This window comes from Heloderma suspectum, chromosome W, assembly GCF_057233095.1.
Source record: "Heloderma suspectum isolate Gila_16-S chromosome W, 16-S_ref, whole genome shotgun sequence".
In the NCBI taxonomy this organism is placed as follows: Eukaryota; Metazoa; Chordata; class Lepidosauria; order Squamata; family Helodermatidae; genus Heloderma; species Heloderma suspectum.
Window position 1 is genome coordinate 66,781,867 of NC_139475.1, and position 17,669 is coordinate 66,799,535.

At 46.3% G+C, this 17,669-nt stretch overlaps 1 protein-coding gene across 5 annotated transcripts in view; it reads left to right on the forward strand.

The window, feature by feature from the left end:
- LOC146334127 (AP-3 complex subunit delta-1-like) overlaps positions 1-17,669 on the forward strand; it is an 87,734-nt gene that overhangs the window by 40,658 nt on the left and 29,407 nt on the right. For all 5 annotated transcript variants that reach the window (XR_014786429.1, XM_084825230.1, XM_084825226.1 and 2 more), the window contains 7 exons: positions 670-765; positions 1,753-1,833; positions 2,505-2,585; positions 3,224-3,331; positions 6,380-6,509; positions 7,690-7,829; positions 10,170-10,243. Coding sequence is in view for 4 of the 5 variants with exons in the window: in XM_084825230.1 (XP_084681356.1) it covers positions 670-765; positions 1,753-1,833; positions 2,505-2,585; positions 3,224-3,331; positions 6,380-6,509; positions 7,690-7,829; positions 10,170-10,243 (710 nt within the window). In the remaining variant the exon portion in view is untranslated. The remainder of the gene's footprint in view (positions 1-669; positions 766-1,752; positions 1,834-2,504; positions 2,586-3,223; positions 3,332-6,379; positions 6,510-7,689; positions 7,830-10,169; positions 10,244-17,669) is intronic.

Here is a 17,669-nt window from a genome sequence, read left to right on the forward strand (position 1 = left end):
TTCAGTATTTTCCAGAATTGCCAAATTGCTGGCTGAAGCCCACCTTGAACCCCTATGTTAGAGCAGGCCATAACTCTATAGTCAGTCAAGGCAAGCTGCAGCCTCAATTATGGGGTGGGGGAGGTTTTGCAGAGTCCCTTTCCCCTAAAGATTGTCCCTAGTGCAGTGATCCCTAAACCACATGAGACTCTTCCCAAATATGACTTGAGAGAACTATTAGTGTTCTGCAAGAAATGCATTGGTTAATCACAGTCCCGTGTGTGGCTTTAGGTATGCCTCCTTCCAGGCAGCTTCTTTGGAAGGCAAGTAACCCTGCTGTGTCTCTGATCAGGTGATCCAGTGATGCCCTGTGCAGACAAGTTCCTGATTCACCTGGCCTTGGAGGTCACCTACTGTGTGTCTGTATGCATTTCTCCTCTGGGCCTGCCTGTTGGCACTCAGGGATAACCCAAAGTAGCAACTTGCACAGGGAGACAGTGGGTGACCTCCTCTGAGAGTGGGCAATCCTGCTGCATTTCAGCCTCAGAATTATGAAGAGTGTGCTCAGGGTAGCCAAATTAAATATTTGTGTATAGAAGTGAAGTGTGTCCCAGCTGTCAGACCTTTAGGCAATACTTGCCTTGCAGAAATTTGCTGATGACCCCTTCCTTTGTCCTTCTCTTCCTCCAGGCGAAGTACATCTCTCAGTGCATTGATGAGATCAAGCAAGAGCTGAAGCAGGATAACATTGCAGTGAAAGCAAATGCGGTCTGCAAGCTCACCTACGTAAGTATCACACTCGCTGAGGTGTCAGGTTATATTGCTTTTCATCGCAACCTGGTAGCAGGCAGATACCTGTTCCTCTGGGGAGCATCCTGAGATGGGCTCTTGAGTGGCTTGAAGCAGTTCATGCATGCTACAGCAGCATTTTCCTTTTCTGGAAGACATGGTAGAGGAGGAGGAGGAGGAGGAGAAGTATAAACAACACTTACATGCCATTTTTCTTCCATGGAACTTGAGGCTGTTCATATGGGATTTCCAGGTGGCCTTAATCCAGGCACTGATCAGACCCAGACTGCCTTAGCTTTAGCAAGGTAGCTGCACCTTGTGCCTTCAGACCACTGTGGCGACTGCAGGTTGTTATATGGGGTTGACAGATGCTTCAGCTGCCCAGATTCCCACTTCTCCAGGAGCCCTCCTTTAGCAGCTGGTTGCCTTGGAACAGTGTTCCTCAACTTAGGTTCCTCCTACAACTAGAGATGTAAAGGCCTGGGGGGGGGGGGGAATGGAAAAATTCAGAAAAAAAATTTCCCCCCATTTTTTTCGGAGGACCGTTCCCCGCCCCCAATTGAGCAGCTTTAGATTATGAAATACTTTTTTTTAGAATTTAAGACAAAGTATTTATATACTGTTGCCCAGCCTTTACTCCCCCCCCCCCAGTGATTTCTAAAACCTATATAATAAGAACATTTTTATAGAAATACTAGAGATGTAGAATGTCTGGAAAGAATGAAGCCATGGGGTGGGGGGCTCACATGGTAAGGGGGAAAGGCTGGTCCTGGTTCTGAAAGGCTTAAAGGGACATATTCTGTACAGAATCTTTTCTTCAGGGTCAGGGGTGCAGCCTTGGGTACAAAGAATAAAGGCAAGAAGTATTTCTGCTCATAAGTGGGAGGAGAATGAAAAACCCAAGTTTGCCTTGGTCCCTTGCTGTGCTTAGATTTATATCTTGGCCTTTTTTCTCTCCCTGCCCCCCCCCCCCCCCCGCAACAGTTGCAGATGCTGGGCTATGACATCAGCTGGGCAGCCTTCAACATCATTGAAGTCATGAGTGCATCAAAGTTCACCTTCAAAGTAAGTGGCCTGCATGAAACGTGGGCTGTTAAAAGCCACCTAGCATTCCTCCTGCCGTTCCCATTTTCTTTGAGGCCTCTGTTGGAGTTCTGTAGCTCACTCCTGTTCAGGATTATCATTCCCACATACCCTTGCTTGATAAGAAGTCAGAACCAGGACAGTATGAACCTCACCTTGTAAAATCTGCAAGTGGGTGGTCCAAGCCCTGCTCCTAAAAAAGCCCAATTCTGCCATCTGTTTGCACAATCTCTCTTTTTCCCCCCCTAATTCTGGTTTTGTTTGTCATCGAGAGTGGCCAAGAGCTATGCCAGGCACTGAACCCCAGTACCACTGGAAGCCTTATTTAGCGCTCTCCCTGGCTTCTGAATTTTTTTCAAGTGCATTTTCACAGCCATTAGAGCTAGAAAGATTTTTTAAGCTTCTCAGGAATCTGAACTTTGCCTGCAGGACCTTGTTCTGTATCTTTCTCACCCACCCTGTGCTCCCACTTGAATTGCAGCTTACCCACAGCCTCAGTTCTTGTCCTGCCACAATTGTTTCTCTTGCACCAACCACTAGATTAGACAGTGCTCCAGACTTTCTAGAATGCTACTAGAGCTCCTGTACCTGTGTATGGCGGCAGGAGGCCCATTCAGCCCTAGGTAGTGACTCCCTTTTTCTTAATTGTGCAGAGGATTGGGTACTTGGCTGCCTCTCAGTGCTTTCATGAAGGGACAGATGTCATCATGCTGACGACTAACCAGATCCGAAAGGTAAGTTAAAAAAAAAAATGGCTTCCCATCACCCATGCAATAGCATCTTGAGCTCTTCTGTTGAACCTCCACTTGTCTGTGCTTTCTTGATGTTTTAAATCTATATGCTTCCCATTGCTATTTACTCTCAGGGCAGCTGACAATTCATAATGTATCAAATAAAGCATGCACATTAAAACAACAAAACAGCAACATCTTTAAAAACAATTAAGATCTGTAAAAAAAAGTCCTTGCCTGGCAGCACAAGGATGTCCGTTGGAGTAGACCTCAAGCCAGGTACCCTAGGAAGAGCGTTCCAGAAGTGGGGGTGCTGCAGCCAAGAAGGCTGCCTCTATTGCCTTCTGCTTTCTTCCAGAAGGCAGAGCCACCTTGGGAAGGACCTCTAATGTGGGCAGGTTCATGTGGGAGAAAGCAGCCCTTTGAAAACTTGCTCCCTTCATTTAAAAACCGCAGAGGGTTATATATGTTTTTAATGGGTCACTTCTTGGTTAAAGTTTTCATAGGTCTGTGTGACTTTGTAAGTTGCATGGTGTGAATTCTGATGCTCTGTTATAAATGGATTTGCAAAGTACTGCAAGAAAGACTAAAGACTGTATCTCTTCTCCCTCCACCCCTCTTCACCTGCCATGCTGTTCTAGGACTTGAGTAGCCCCAACCAGTATGACACAGGAGTTGCACTGACTGGTCTGTCCTGTTTTGTGACTCCTGATCTTGCCAGAGACTTGGCGAATGACATCATGACTCTGGTGAGTCCTTGGAGGGGGGCTGGTTGCTTGCACTGCTCATTCCTCTGGCTAGCCTCTTTGAGGTTTCAGCTGCCCCTTCAAAGCTCTTTGGAAGTCACTGTCCCCCAGCTAAGGTCTGCATTACTTCCAAATGTTCTTCAAGTGAAGAAGAACTGCCCCAAGAACAAATAGGCAGTGGAGTGCGTTGAGAGCTACCGCTACTACTTTTGTATCTCCTGGGAAGCAGTGGCATTCTAGGGTCTTATCTCAGTTCACGTGGAGTTATAGTGAGGCCCAGCAGGTCAGGCCAGTGCCTCATGAGAACTTAATATGCTTCCGAAAATCTTTTATTAAAGATACAGTCATGGCCAGAAATATTGGAGCAAGGATAACTGTTTTGGCAGTTGGCCTCTGTACACCACCACATTGAAGTTGAAAGGAAACACACCCAGATGGGAGCGAAGTCAGGACTTCCAGCTGTAATTCAAGGGGCTTGACAAAAGTGGGGCACTAACCATTCAGGAAGGACAGCCGGTGGCACGCACACACCCCCGTCGTTGGGGGCTCATAAGTAATGGAACGAATGGCTGGCAAGCAGCTGCATGGCCAGGGGCGGCCTGTTTCCTGGGTGCCCCATGACCAAGCAAGCGGATAAAAGGCCTGGAGGTGGTTCTGAGGGTTACATTTGCATCTGGTAGCTGTTCACTGGAACCCCAACACGAGGCCCAAAGAGGTGTCCATGCGAGTGAAGGGGGCCATCGTTAGGCCAAGGAAACAACATAAACTCATCAGAGAGATAGCAAAAGCAGTGGGAGTGGCCAACACAGCAGTGTGGAGCATCCTGGAAAAGGAATTAACTGGCAAGCTCAGCAACAGCAAAAGGCCTGGCAGACCACGGAAGACAACTAAAGCGGATGACCGCAGAACGCTGCTCATGGTGAAGAGGAACCCTTTAGCAACAACTAGCCAGGTCAAGAACGCCCTTGCGGAGGTAGGCACGTCACGGTCAACATCTGCAGTCAAGAGACGGCTTTTTGAATGTGAAAACAGAGGCTTCACAACAAGGTGCAAACCACTGGTCACGCTCAAGAACAGACAGGCCAGATTAGCCTTTGCCAGCAAACACCTAAAAAAGCCTGCCCAATTCTGAAATAAGATTCTTTGGACTGATGAGACCAAGATTAAGTTGTACCAGAATGATGGGAAGAGAAAAGTATGGAGAAGGAAAGGAACAGCTCATGATCCAAGCATACCACATCATCTGTCAACCATGGTGGAGGCAGTGTTATGGCCTGGGCATGTATGGCTGCCAATGGAGCCGGGTCACTGGTGTTTATTGAGGACCTGACTGCTGATGAAAGCAGCAGGGTGAATTCTGAAGTGTATAGGGCTATACTTTCTGCTCAGATTCAGACGAATGCTGCCAAACTGATAGGACGCCGCTTCATATTGCAGATGGATAATGACCCAAAACATACAGCAAAAGCTACCCAAGAGTTTCTCCAGGCAAAGAAGTGGGATGTTCTTCCATGGCCAAGTCAGTCACCTGATCTCCACCCAGTAGAGCATGCTTTTCACCTACTGAAGACAAGACTGAAGGCAGAAAGACCCACAAACAAGCAGCAGCTGAAGGCAGCTGCAGTGAAGGTCTGGCAAAGTGCCTCGAGGGAGGAAACTCAGCATTTGGTCATGTCCATGGGTTCCAGGCTTCAGGCAGTCATTGACTGCAAAGGATTTTCACCCAGGTATTGAAGGCGATCCTTCAGTTTGAAATGACATTGGCTTGCTCCATTACTTATGAGCCCCTAACGACGGGTGTGTGTGCGTGCCACTGGCTGTCCTTCCTGAATGGTCAGTGCCCCACTTTTGTCAAGCCCCTTCAATTACAGCTGAAAGTCCTGACTTCGCTCCCATCTGGGTGTGTTTCCTTTCAACTGCAATGTGGTGGTGTACAGAGGCCAACTGCCAAAACGGTTATCCTTGTTCCAATATTTCTGGCCCTGACTGTACATCCCCTGTCTTTCAGTCCAATGATCTTTAACTGGCTTAAACCAGACCACAAGGACACAGAAAGGGACAGTGTGGTGGTGTGGTTAGTGTCACAGTCAGGCTGGGGAGACCCAGCTTCAAATCCCCACTTGGATGTAGGAAGCTGTCTTATACAGAGTCAGACCGTTGGTGTGTGTCTCAGTATTGTCTGCACTGATTTGCAGTCAACCTTGGGATGTTGGGGATTGAACCTGGCACCACTGGGCCAGTCACACACGCTGACCTTAACCCTCCTCATCGGGTGGTTGTGAGAATTCAGAGAAAGGGAGAGAACCATCTAGAGTTCCTTGAAGAAAAAGCAGGATTAAAATGTTGTTGTTGTTATTATAAAACTTCCTGGCAAGGTCTTCCTTCTCTCTTCTGCTGTCAGAGAGCAACCTGCAGATGAAGGAAAGCCCCTTCCCTGTTCTCTGGCTAACTGCTGGGGCCGGGCTGCCCTTCCCCTTGCTGTGCTTTTCCCGCAGGGTGGGTGGGGATGCTCACAACCTTCCGGTGACTTGTTGCACCAGAATCCTCTGCAATGCACTGGAAATGCAGTGCAGGTGCTGTGAAAGGAAGAAAGTTCGAAAAGCACAGAGTTAGGTTTTCAGGACCTGACAGGTCTGGAGCTCTTGGCTGAGGGCTGGGGAAATGGTTCCTCCCAGCTGCAGCAGCCTTACCAGAATGAGCAGGACCATGTGGCCTTTGGCGGTTGCATTTGCTACACAGGATTGTGGGTTGGGGCCCCTACACAAAAAGCACAGCACCTATGTTCTAGCAGGAACACTTTCATACCCTGTATACGGATGCTCCTGAGGCAGACATCAAGCGTTTTGGCGTTATTGCATCTCTCACTAGCTTCACAAGAATCTGCGTGGCCTTGATCAAAACCTGTACCCAAAGGGGGCCTTCTCCCCCCCACAGCAGTCCCTGAACAGTATAAGCAGGGAGAAAAAGTATTGCTGATGAGCTGTGGAATAAAGAAATTGTGGCTAATTTTTTGTGAACATTTTCTCCTGTGTCCCTTTTCCCCCCCGTCAGATGTCTCACACGAAGCCCTACATCAGGAAGAAAGCAGTGTTGATCATGTACAAAGTATTCTTGAAATACCCTGAATCCCTTCGACCTGCATTCCCCCGCCTTAAGGAGAAGCTGGAAGACTCAGATCCTGGTTAGTAAGTTGGATGAATGGGATCCAAAAGATTCTGAGATTGCTCTCTGTAGTTGAACTGGGGGCACGAGGGTATACTACCCCCACATTTAAGTAAAATGGAATAAGGGCTTGGCAGGGGTGGTGGTCATGGTGTGAGAGTTATGGGACTTCAAGACAAGGTCAAGGCGATGGAGGATTTATGGGCTAGGCCTCCAGAGATTTGGCTTCCTCCCCATGACCAAATGCATGATCAGTTTCATTGCTTGGGCCAAATTAGATGTGAGGGTAAACACAGCTGCTACCAAACAAAGCAGCTTTACACATAGTTTGCCTCCCACCCCCGTGTCTAGTAGAACTTATTTGTGTCCTCACGTTGTGGCCTTCTGCACTTCTTGCCTGCCTACCAGCAGGGCAATACCGAATGTTGTTGCATCAAGACATGGGAAAGTATTTGGGGGCAGGGAGAGTGAAGGAGGAGACAAACATGCCGCTGTTTTCAGCGGCATCCAAACCTTTCTGTCATATCTACTTTTGCTCCTCTAAAGTAGTCAGATGCTGGAGCAGGCAGCATCTCTCTTCTGCCACTGGACTTTGTCTGAGAGCCTTCTCTCCCGGACAGGTCTCCCTGGGAGTCTCCTACCCCAGTTTTTCCTAGGCTGGAGCTAGGTCCAGCTCTGTTCTGCCCTCTCCCAGCTGTTGCACTCCCCAGCTTGCAGTGTGGCTCAGTGGCTAAGAGTGAACTTGAATGCAGGTCTCTGCTCTTTTGGTAGCCTTGGACAAGTCATTTATCCCTTTTCTTATTTGTATAAGGGTGATAAGGATCTTGACTAGCAGTGACAGGAAACATGAACCCAGACCTGAAGCAGTTTCAGCACTAGCCCAATAGAAAGGAGGAGCAGAGATCTTCAGTTTTCAGTGGTTTCCTGTGTGAGTTCCAAAGACAAACAGAAATCTGTCACTTCCAGATTTCATTTGAATGCTGCAGTATGCAGGACAGGAGCATACTGCAGAATTGGGGGGATGTGGGGGGGAGGAAGAGAATCTCCCCAGGTCTTTCTAGGCACCCTCACCTAGATTTCTTTGCAGAAGTTCCCCTGCATGTTCAGTTCAGAGCCAGAAGTATAGTTCTGCTTTGTCCGTGAGCCCTCTGGTTCTACAAGTCCGCTCATTCAGATGCTTTCCCCCCCCTCCTTTCCAGGCGTCCAGTCAGCTGCTGTGAATGTCATATGTGAGCTAGCCAGGCGCAACCCAAAAAACTACCTTTCCCTCGCTCCACTCTTTTTTAAGCTGATGACGTCATCCACCAACAACTGGGTCCTCATTAAAATCATAAAATTGGCAAGTATTTTAGCAGGTCCTGGTGGCTGGTGTCTTCGTTAGCGGTGTCTTCGTTAGCAGTGTCTTGGGTGTGAAAAAACAAAATTTCTGACACTTAAGAGGTGTAGCAGCCAACACAAACGGAGAGGAAGGAAGAGCAGCAGACGGCCTGCGTAATTGGCTTGTGGGGAGGTGTCTGATTCTCGGGCTGCAAATAGTTGTAATTGGCGCAGGGGGGGTGAGACTGGTATTTATTTTTTTATGTCTTTAAAGTCATTTTCAGGCCACCTTTAAGGGTAGAACAGCGTTGAGGATGTATGACAGCCTTCCCCAGCCTGGTGCCTTCCAGCTGCGTTGGTGTTGCAGTCCCACACATCTGGAGGGCAGCCAGGTTTGGGAAGGCTTGTCGCATGGCATTGTGGATAGCTGTGCATGGGGGAGTGGCCAAAGCTCAATGACAGAGCACGTGCAGAAGGTCCCAGGTTCAGTCCCTGGTATCTCCTGGTAGGGCTAGGAAAGAATCCTAAGTGGAACCCTGGAGAGCCGCTGCTGCCAGTCAGGTCAATACTGAGCTAGTTGGAACAGCGGTCTGCCTCAATATGAGGCAGTTTCCTACATTGCTAGGAGCAGCTGCCGGAAGCGCCTAAGGGAAAGGTCGCTATGTGAATTAATGGAAAGATTCCCAAGAACCTGTCTTACACCAGGTTAGGACCACGGGTGGATCCAGCCCAGCACTGTCTTCTCTGACAGGCAGTAGCTGTCCTCTTGGGCAGAGAGGCTTTCTTACCACCCATGCCATCCGAGATTCTTTAACTGGAGATGCCAGAGATTGAACCTGGGGCCTTCTGAATACAAAGCAGGTGCCCTACCACTGAGCCATGGCCCCTCCCTCTGTAATCTTAGCATTCTTCATCGCAGCCCTCAATCTCCCTTAACGGAGGGAGAGAAAGAACATTTTCCCCCTCCCTCTCTGGTCATACTACAGTTTTGCAGGGTACACATGTAAATTGGTTTGCAGTGCATTCAGAATGGGGGATGAGGGAATCTCACTGCACTTAACTAACTTAAGGAACTCACTGCCACAGCAATGGCCACTAACTTAGGTTACTTTCAAAGCAGATGAGGCAAATTAATGGGGGGAGGGGGTAGACCTGTTGGCCAATTACTGGCCAGGATAGCTAAAAAGAACCTCCAGGTACAGAGGCAACATACCTTTGAGGACCAGGTGAGCAGACAAACCGCATGCTCACTGCCTTTTGTGCCCTGTTTGTGAGCTTTCCAGAGGCTTTTGGCTGGCCACCTTTGGAACAGCTACAGCAAAGGGGTCTGCAACTTCATCCCATAAAAATGGGTGGGGGGATTGAGACATTCAGGGGCACCTAACCCTTCTAGAAGCAGTTGTAGAATTCCATGAATACATTTGGGACAGGAATGTGTCCTTATAGAGTCTGCTGCCACAAGATGAGCCATGATGGCCACTGGGTTAGGTGCCTCTAAAAGGGGATGAGACAACTCCATGGAGGAAGGAAACAATTGGCTATTTGTCATAATGATAAGATGGAACCTCCATCTTCAAAGGCAGTATACCACAAAGTACCTGTTGCTGGGGAACCACTGTGGGAGAAGGGTATTGCCTCCATGCTCCTGGATGTGGATTTCCCTGAGGCTTCTGGCTGGACACTATGGGAAGTTACTGGGCTGGTTTGCACAATCACTGTTGCTTAAACAAGTCACGATGGCTTGTTTAAGCTGTGGCCCATGCCCAGTACCATTTGCCTGATCACTCACCCAGGCATGGTTCGCCATGTTGTCCAAACCTGGGCAGCATGTCTTGTTGGAGGGGGAAACAACTTCAGATTATCCAGCAACGGCCCATGTGTTTAAGCCATGGTGATCGTGTGAACTGGGTCACTAGAGTGGATGAACATTTGCTCCGATCCAGCAGGCCTCTTCTTAAGTTTCCTTTTGTGGCCACTGTTGGAGACTAAATGCTGGATCCTCTGGCCAGTTCCAAACAAGTCATACTTTTTTCAGTGCTGGATCAGGCCAAAGACTTCTCGACTCCAGCATACTGCTTCCCGCAGTGGCCAACCAGATGCCCATGGGAAGTCCACAGCAGGACATGAGTGCAACAGCACCCTCCTGCTCGTGTTCCCCAGCAGTTGGGAGAGGCTGATCCTGGAGGTTATCTGTAGCCATCATGACTAGTAGCCATTGATAGCTTCATCCTCCATGAATTTGTTTAATCCCCCTTTAAAGCCACCATGATATCTCTTATCACTATTCCTAGTGCATTCTGATCCTTTCCAAACTGTGGGATAGCTAGGGGCAGCTAGCAACTTTCTCTCCTTTTCCCTGTAGTTTGGTGCTCTCACTCCTTTGGAACCCAGGCTGGGAAAGAAGCTAATAGAGCCCCTGACCAATCTCATACACAGGTAAGTGGGTTAATTCTTCACCAGCTGTACGTATTTCTTGTCTCTTAACATTAGTATAAAATAGTTCAGATTGTGCTAGCGTTTCTAACCAGCAAAACTGTTTGTGCCTGTGGGCCAGGGTAGCCATAGCGTTCCTGATCTCTCTACCAGCTTCTGGGTGACTTCTCCAGGGGCTGGCCACTTGCCTTCATTATCTTGGGCCATCTAAAAAAAAATCACCCCAGGGCAGTGCCATCTCTATAATGGGAGTGCCCCCCTTTTTGGGTAGTAGACTAAGCAGAGAAAAGAGTTCACTTAATCCTCCTTTCTTTTTCAAACAGCCAGCACGCGCTCTTCCAATTACCTAAAGAGGGTAGAGTTCATGGGAACTTTGTCAAAGTTTAAAAATTAGTCTGCTTCCAAGAAATTCAGCAAAGTGGACAGTATGTATACTTCAACACCCCCCTCCCCTTTTCCAGTCTCCTTCCTGCCTTTCTCACCTAGCCGAGGAACCTGTGAGATTCCCTGTCGACACACATGCTAACACTCTTGATTCAGTGTTAATGTGATGCCTGATGCTCAGAGCCAGCTGCCCCGTGTCGCTGGCAAAGATGAGATGAAAGTGGTTTTCCAGACATTGAGGGGACGAGAAGTATGGAGTCAGCATGGTGGGCCGCATCTGATCCTGAATGTGTGCTTCCTGGAGCTGTTAACTGCTGCTTCTGAAAGTGCTTTTAAAAATGTCTCTCAGTTGAAGTGTGATTTAGATGCCAGTGTGTAAAAGTATGTGTAAAAAAAAAAAAAAAAGAGGGCCTGCTGTGGACATGTTTATCCATGGTTAGCACTAACCTGTCCGGGGTGGAAACTGAGCTGATAGAACCCCAGAGCAGTTCTGATTCTGAGGAGGATCAGCAATCCGTGGGAGAGGAGCCAGCTCAGGCACAGCCAGGCACAGCAGCTGGCAGAGATTCCTCCTGCCGGCATTCCTGAGATAGATAGTGATCCTGGCAGTGAGAGAGTGCGGGAGGGGGGCTTGCTGGACGCTCGACGCAGACGCAGGGAGCGACGAGCGATGGAGGGCGCGGAAAGGAGGCATAGCGCCCGTTTGACGCGCAAGCAACGGCCGCCTCCCATGGACCCAAGGGAAAGAGGGAGGATCTCTCCCTAGCCCATAAGTTCAGGGTCTTCAAGTGATTCTCCTTCAAACAGGGACCAACTGCCTACCCGGAGCATAGGCTACTCTGCTGTTCCTTGGTTAGTTGCTGGTGATTAGCATCTGAAAGAGTCATTAAGTTGTAAAAGGATTAAAGCCTTGAAAAGAACCCTATCATCTGTGTCTTGAGTTGGCTATTGGAGTCTACTGAAAGAGACTAGGGCTCTCCTGACATAACCCTGGCTAAGATCCCAAAGATATTGGCCCACTTTGCACTTCAGGGCAACCCACAGCCTTTTAAAATTGTTGGTTGACGTGAACAAGGCAGCATGCTGGTGTACACTGCCGAATTGCTCCTGCTGCAAGAGGAAGTGACTAAACTACTCCAGGACAACCTGGACCTCTTTCTTGTTGCGGGGGAGACAAGCCAGTGGTCTGGGTTCAGATGCAACACTAAACAACCCAGGGATGCAGCACATCTGGGTTGTTTAGCTGCACCCGTTTTCAGTGGGAGCAGTCGGGCAGTGTGTGTAAATAAAAACAAGAAACCCACCTGGATGGTTGTGATGTGCAAGCCAGGCCACAGTGAAACCGTGGCTTCTTTGTTCATACATTTATTACACTGCAGTGGAGGTGGTTCAACTTTTAGAAGAATGGCTTGCAGTCTGCTAGACACAATACAAATGGAAAAGGGGCATCATGGCTACTTAGTATGATTGCTATGTCAGGCAGCATACCTCTGAATATGGGGCACATAAGCTGGAGGGTGCTGTTGTGTTCCTGTCTTGCTTCTGGCTTTCGCAGGGGCATCTAGTTTGCCACTGTGGGACTAGATAGGCCTTTGGTCCAATGCAGCACAGCTCTTATGTTGATAAAGAAATAAGAAAAGTAAATTCAGGTTCTACGCCATTACAGGATGAACCATGGGGTGATGTAGCCTTCTGGCCCTTGTTTCTCCTGGTACTTTGGTTCCAACAAGTGTGCAAGAGATACAAGTCCCCATGTGGTTTGACTGGCACTTCTCGCTTCCCATCAGGCGCGACCAATTCAGGTGGTGACCGATGGCAGGCAAATAGGGCTTGCTGCCCCAGGGTGGAGCAGCATCCCCCTATCTGTGCCATGGCTCTGCTCCCTACGTGGCAGCCTTCAAACCAGAAGGGAGGGCTGTGCGTCGCTCTAGTCCATCCTTAGCTCTATAGAAATGTGTCCTGGCTCTTCATTCTTTGTGTTTTCCCTCACCTCTGTATGGCTTTGGGGCACTGGCTGAGTGCTGTGGTTAAGCCAGTTGTTTCCTTTGGTAAATGGCCTTGTCTGGAGATGGGACGTGTGGGGCACCTTCCCAACCAGCGTTAACTCCTTTGCGTTCACTAAAATGGCTAGCCATGTCATGACGTGAGAAAGCAACCGTCAGGGTGGATTGACCCATGGCAATGTTGGAATTGGCGACTGAAATCATCAACAAAAGACCATTTTTAAATCATTCTTTTTCCTGTTACTTCTGTGGTTCCTAAACAGGGATGGAGGCCAAATGATTGCTATTAAGAATTTATGTTGACCTGCAGCTAAAGGCATCCTTTCTAAGCTATATCAGGTTGTGTCACTTGTACGTGTCTTGGACCAAGTCATATTGTTTGTCCATCTAGCCCAGTATTTTCTACTCTGACTGGAGGTAGCTTTCCAAGGCCTCAGGCAGAGAAGGGTCTTTCTCGTCACCTGATCCTTTTAACTGGAGATGCCAGGAACTGAATCCAGGGACCTTTCTGCTTGCAAAGCAGCTGCTCTACCACTGAGCTAAAGGCCCTCATCCCAAATCTGTTGCACTTCAGGATTGTATCTTAGACATAAGGACGTGGGTGAAATTGCCTATACCGTTTAGAGCCATAGGTATTCAGTGTGACCTATTACACCACATTTACTAATAATAGCTTTTTAATATCAGTTTTGAGTACTCCAAAATTCTTCACATTATCTTGCTATTATTTCAACATGCCTTTGAGGTAGGGCAGTAAGTATTTTTACCCCCATAATGCAGATAGAAAAGGAGATGCTGAGGCCACCTGGTTAGAACATGGCAGAGGTAAGATTTGAGCTGGGGATGTCTCAGTTCTTAGCTCAGCAGCCTCTCTGGCCCTACACCACACCAGTTCTCATGTTTATAATTGGTGGGGGGTTTTGAATATATTTTTATTTATTTTATCTTTATAAATGAAATAAACAGTACCAAAATTACCAACATCCTGATCAATACTACAATTTCCCAACAATACAATATTCTAATGAGGACACCACAATAACAAAAAGAGAAGGAACAAGAAAGGGGGGGAAGGAAAAGGGAGGAGGAAAGGAAGTGAAGAAAAAAGAAGATTCTTTCCCCTTCCTTCCCCCTCTCCCTCCCCTTTAAAGAATTAACTATAAATTCCAATACCCCCCAGCCTCCAATGCCATTCTATTTTAAAAACTATATCTATAACCTTAACAATCTTACAATTTAATAAACAACCTTACATTTCAATATCATATCAATCTTATATCAAAGAAACAGGTCTACAGTTCATTCCCAGTAGCCTATATTAATAATAATACTAATAATAATTAAAAGAAATATAATGTTATATAATAATAAAACTTAAACCTTCAACAATCAATAATATATTTTATATATAAATGCATGTGCACAATGACCCTCAAACAATAAATTTAAATCAGAATACCATATCTATTTTGAAATAAAAATATAAAGAAAAGCAAGAAAAAAAAGATGAAAGAGATTAAATGAATATATGTATAATCATTTATCTTCTGACCTAGCCTGGATCATGTAGACTAAACACAAGCAGTTAACAAAGCTTGTTTAAAGATTCCAGTTCATGGGGTTGTAACAGAATTCTCACGCATTTTTACGTTCAGCCATGCCTCCACCATTTCATGATTTAGAAACTTCTTCATCTGACCTTCAGACACAATACAAAGTGTAGCAGGATATTTTAAGTAATATTGTAAGTTCATTTGTTTTGCCATATTTTTTGCTTTGATAAATTGTCTGCCTCCTGAGGAATCCGTATAACGACCAAGTAGCAACGGTAAGAACAGACCACGGAACAACGGACTGGTTTAAGATTGGGAAAGGAGTACGGCAGGGTTGTATACTCTCGCCCTACCTATTCAACCTGTATGCAGAACACATCATGTGACGTGCTGGGGTTGATGAAGCCAAGGCTGGAGTTAAAATTGCTGGAAGAAACATTAACAATCTCCGATATGCAGATGATACCATTTTGATGGCTGAAAGCGCGGAGGAGCTGAGGAACCTCATGACGAAGGTGAAAGAAGAAAGTGCAAAAGCTGGGTTGCAGTTAAACCTCAAAAAAACCAAGATTATGGCAACCAGCTTGATTGATAACTGGCAAATAGAGGGAGAAAACGTGGAGGCAGTGACAGACTTTGTCTTTCTAGGCGCAAAAATTACTGCAGACGCTGACTGCAGCCAGGAAATCAGAAGAGGTTTACTTCTTGGGAGGAGAGCAATGACAAATCTTGATAAAATAGTGAAGAGCAGAGACATCATACTGACAACAAAGGTCCGCATAGTGAAAGCAATGGTATTCCCCGTAGTAACCTATGGCTGCGAGAGCTGGACCATAAGGAAGGCTGAGCGAAGGAAGATAGATGCTTTTGAACTGTGGTGCTGGAGGGAAATTCTGAGAGTGCCTTGGACTGCAAGAAGATCAAACCAGTCCATCCTCCAGGAAATGAAGCCAGACTGCTCACTGGAGGGAAGGATATTAAAGGCAAAACTGAAGTCCTTTGGCCACATTACAAGAAGACAGGATACCCTGGAGAAGATGCTGATGCTAGGGAAAGTGGAAGGCCAAAGGAAGAGGGGCCAACCAAGGGCAAGGTGGATGGATGACATTCTGGAGGTGACGGACTCGACCTTGGGGGAGCTGGGGGTGGCGACGGCCGACAGGAAGCTCTGGCGTGGGCTGGTCCATGAAGTCACGAAGAGTCGGAAGCGACTGACCGAATAAACAACAACAACAAGACAGATTTTTAATCCCAATAATACATACATTGGATTTCCTCGTGAAGGCCTCCAGTTGAGAAATTCTATCAAAGGCATTTTTAAAACAAATTTGTGTCGTAGTTTCATTTCCTGCCACTCGGTCTTCTAGCTCATTAATTTTCGTCTCCATTTTTTGCCATGACGCATTAATTAAATCTACAGCTCCTTGCAAGACGGTGATGGAATTTTTGATTAAATCCAATCTTTTGGCTTGCTCCGTAAATTGCGAAGATAAAGTCTTTATCAGAGTAAATAATTCCCCTATATCTTCTGTTCTCAAAACTTTTGACACGGGGTGCGGGGGGAGTTGATGCCGGCTCCTTTCTTCTCCTCGGCGCAGACATGTTTCTCTTAAACAGATCTTGCAGGTCCTCAGATGTTCTCAAATATTGTTAACATTTCTTAAATCATCCCTCAGAAGTTGTTGATATTTCTTAAAGCATATATTATTGTGGAACACGTCAGCCTTGTTTTCTCCTATGAAATAGGAGTCTCAGTACAGCTTTTGCGTTGGTAAAGCTCTGGGGAGATAATCCTGGAATCCAGCCCCCCCACTATCTCGAGGGGGGTACTTTTCTCCAAGATATTATCCAGATGTTGCCTTGCCCCCCCTTTCAATTCCAGGGGGGAATGAAAAGGCTTTTCAACCTTTTAAAAAGCTGTTTGAGAAAGATCCCACGGACCGCTACCATGGGATGCTACCAGAGCGACATTGGTTCCAACCGGAAGTCATGTTTATAATTGTTGACCTCAAAGGCAGATACATTTTCCTTGTAGCTTGTTCTTTTACATAGAAAAGTAGCCTTCTGCCCAGTTCACTGATTACACTGAACTTTGGCTAAGGAAGCTTAACTATAGGACTACTACTTCATGGTCTCTGCAGTCACACAGAAATGGGGCCTGCACAAAAGCCAGTATTGGAAGCTTCTAGCAGTTAAACCAAGGAACTGGCACTCGACCCTCCCTCTAGAAAGAGGAGGCACAATGCCTTAAGAGGCAGGGTGAGCATGTTCGTGCTTAGTTCTCTCTTAATTGTGGTGTGATTCGTTCCTGCAGCAACACATTTTTCTTCCAATGCCCGTATTGACATCCTATGATTTGCAATGATTCGTTGGCAAACACAAATGAAAAACCCAGGTCTGAAGTAAGTTTGCTAGCTATGGTTTATCATAACCCCTGGATTTTATTGGTTCTATTCAGATGTGATGCTGGACCATGGCTAGCACAGATCATGGGTTGAGCTTCCAAATAAGCATATAATTAGTCTAGTAAAAATAACGTTGAACTTCTGCAATTATTTTAAAAGAATTATTTGGACTAGAAACAACGTGCTAAAAGTTGCAGCATCCAGCTTGATGCAAAACATTTTTCTTATCCCCAGGTTGTTGGAAACAGCTGAGAAGTCACTCGATGTTGTAATATCTGTGTTTTTGTGGCAGGGGTGAGCAACTGGAAGGCCAAAACATCTGGAGAGCTACAACTCCCATCAGCCCTAGCCAGTTTAGCCAGTGGTGACAGATGGTGAGAGTTGCGGCCCTCCAGCTGTTTTGGTTTACACGTTGCCCACGCCTGCTCTATGGGTTCACATGGGTGCCTTTAAAATAATAATTTTTAAAAGCTTTTCAAACATATAAACATTCACCCTCTTTCGCTACATGACAACGGCTGCAAGGTTATTGTATGCACAAAAGTGGAAGAATGAAACCATACCAACTGTGGGCGAATGGATCATGAAAATGCTGGAGCTGGCAGAGATGGCAAAACTGACTATTATAATTAAAGAAGGGTCAACAACTAAATTTATGTTAGATTGGAAACCCTTTATAGAATTTGTACAAGAAATAGAGAAAAATGATATCTATGTATGTGGATTTTGAACTTTGAGATGGTTGGTTCTCTTTTGTTGTTGTTGTTGTTAAAACTTAGGAGAGAAATGAGATAATGTCTGTGAACTCAGTGTATGATATACAACTAAGGTAAGAAGTAGAGAAAAATAATAAGCATTTGTTGTGTAAGGGGAGCCGAAGGTAGATTTCTTACAATCTTAAGAGATATTTTAGTGTATGTGTATTGTGTGTTTATGTTGTTGTTGTGTTTTGTTTTTCTTTAAAAAAATTATTATACAAATAGTGTAAATAAATATATAAATAAGTTTTTAAAGCCAAAACAAAACATATAAACATTCAAACATTTCATAAGCTCATTTATTATTGGCACAATAATCATGGAAA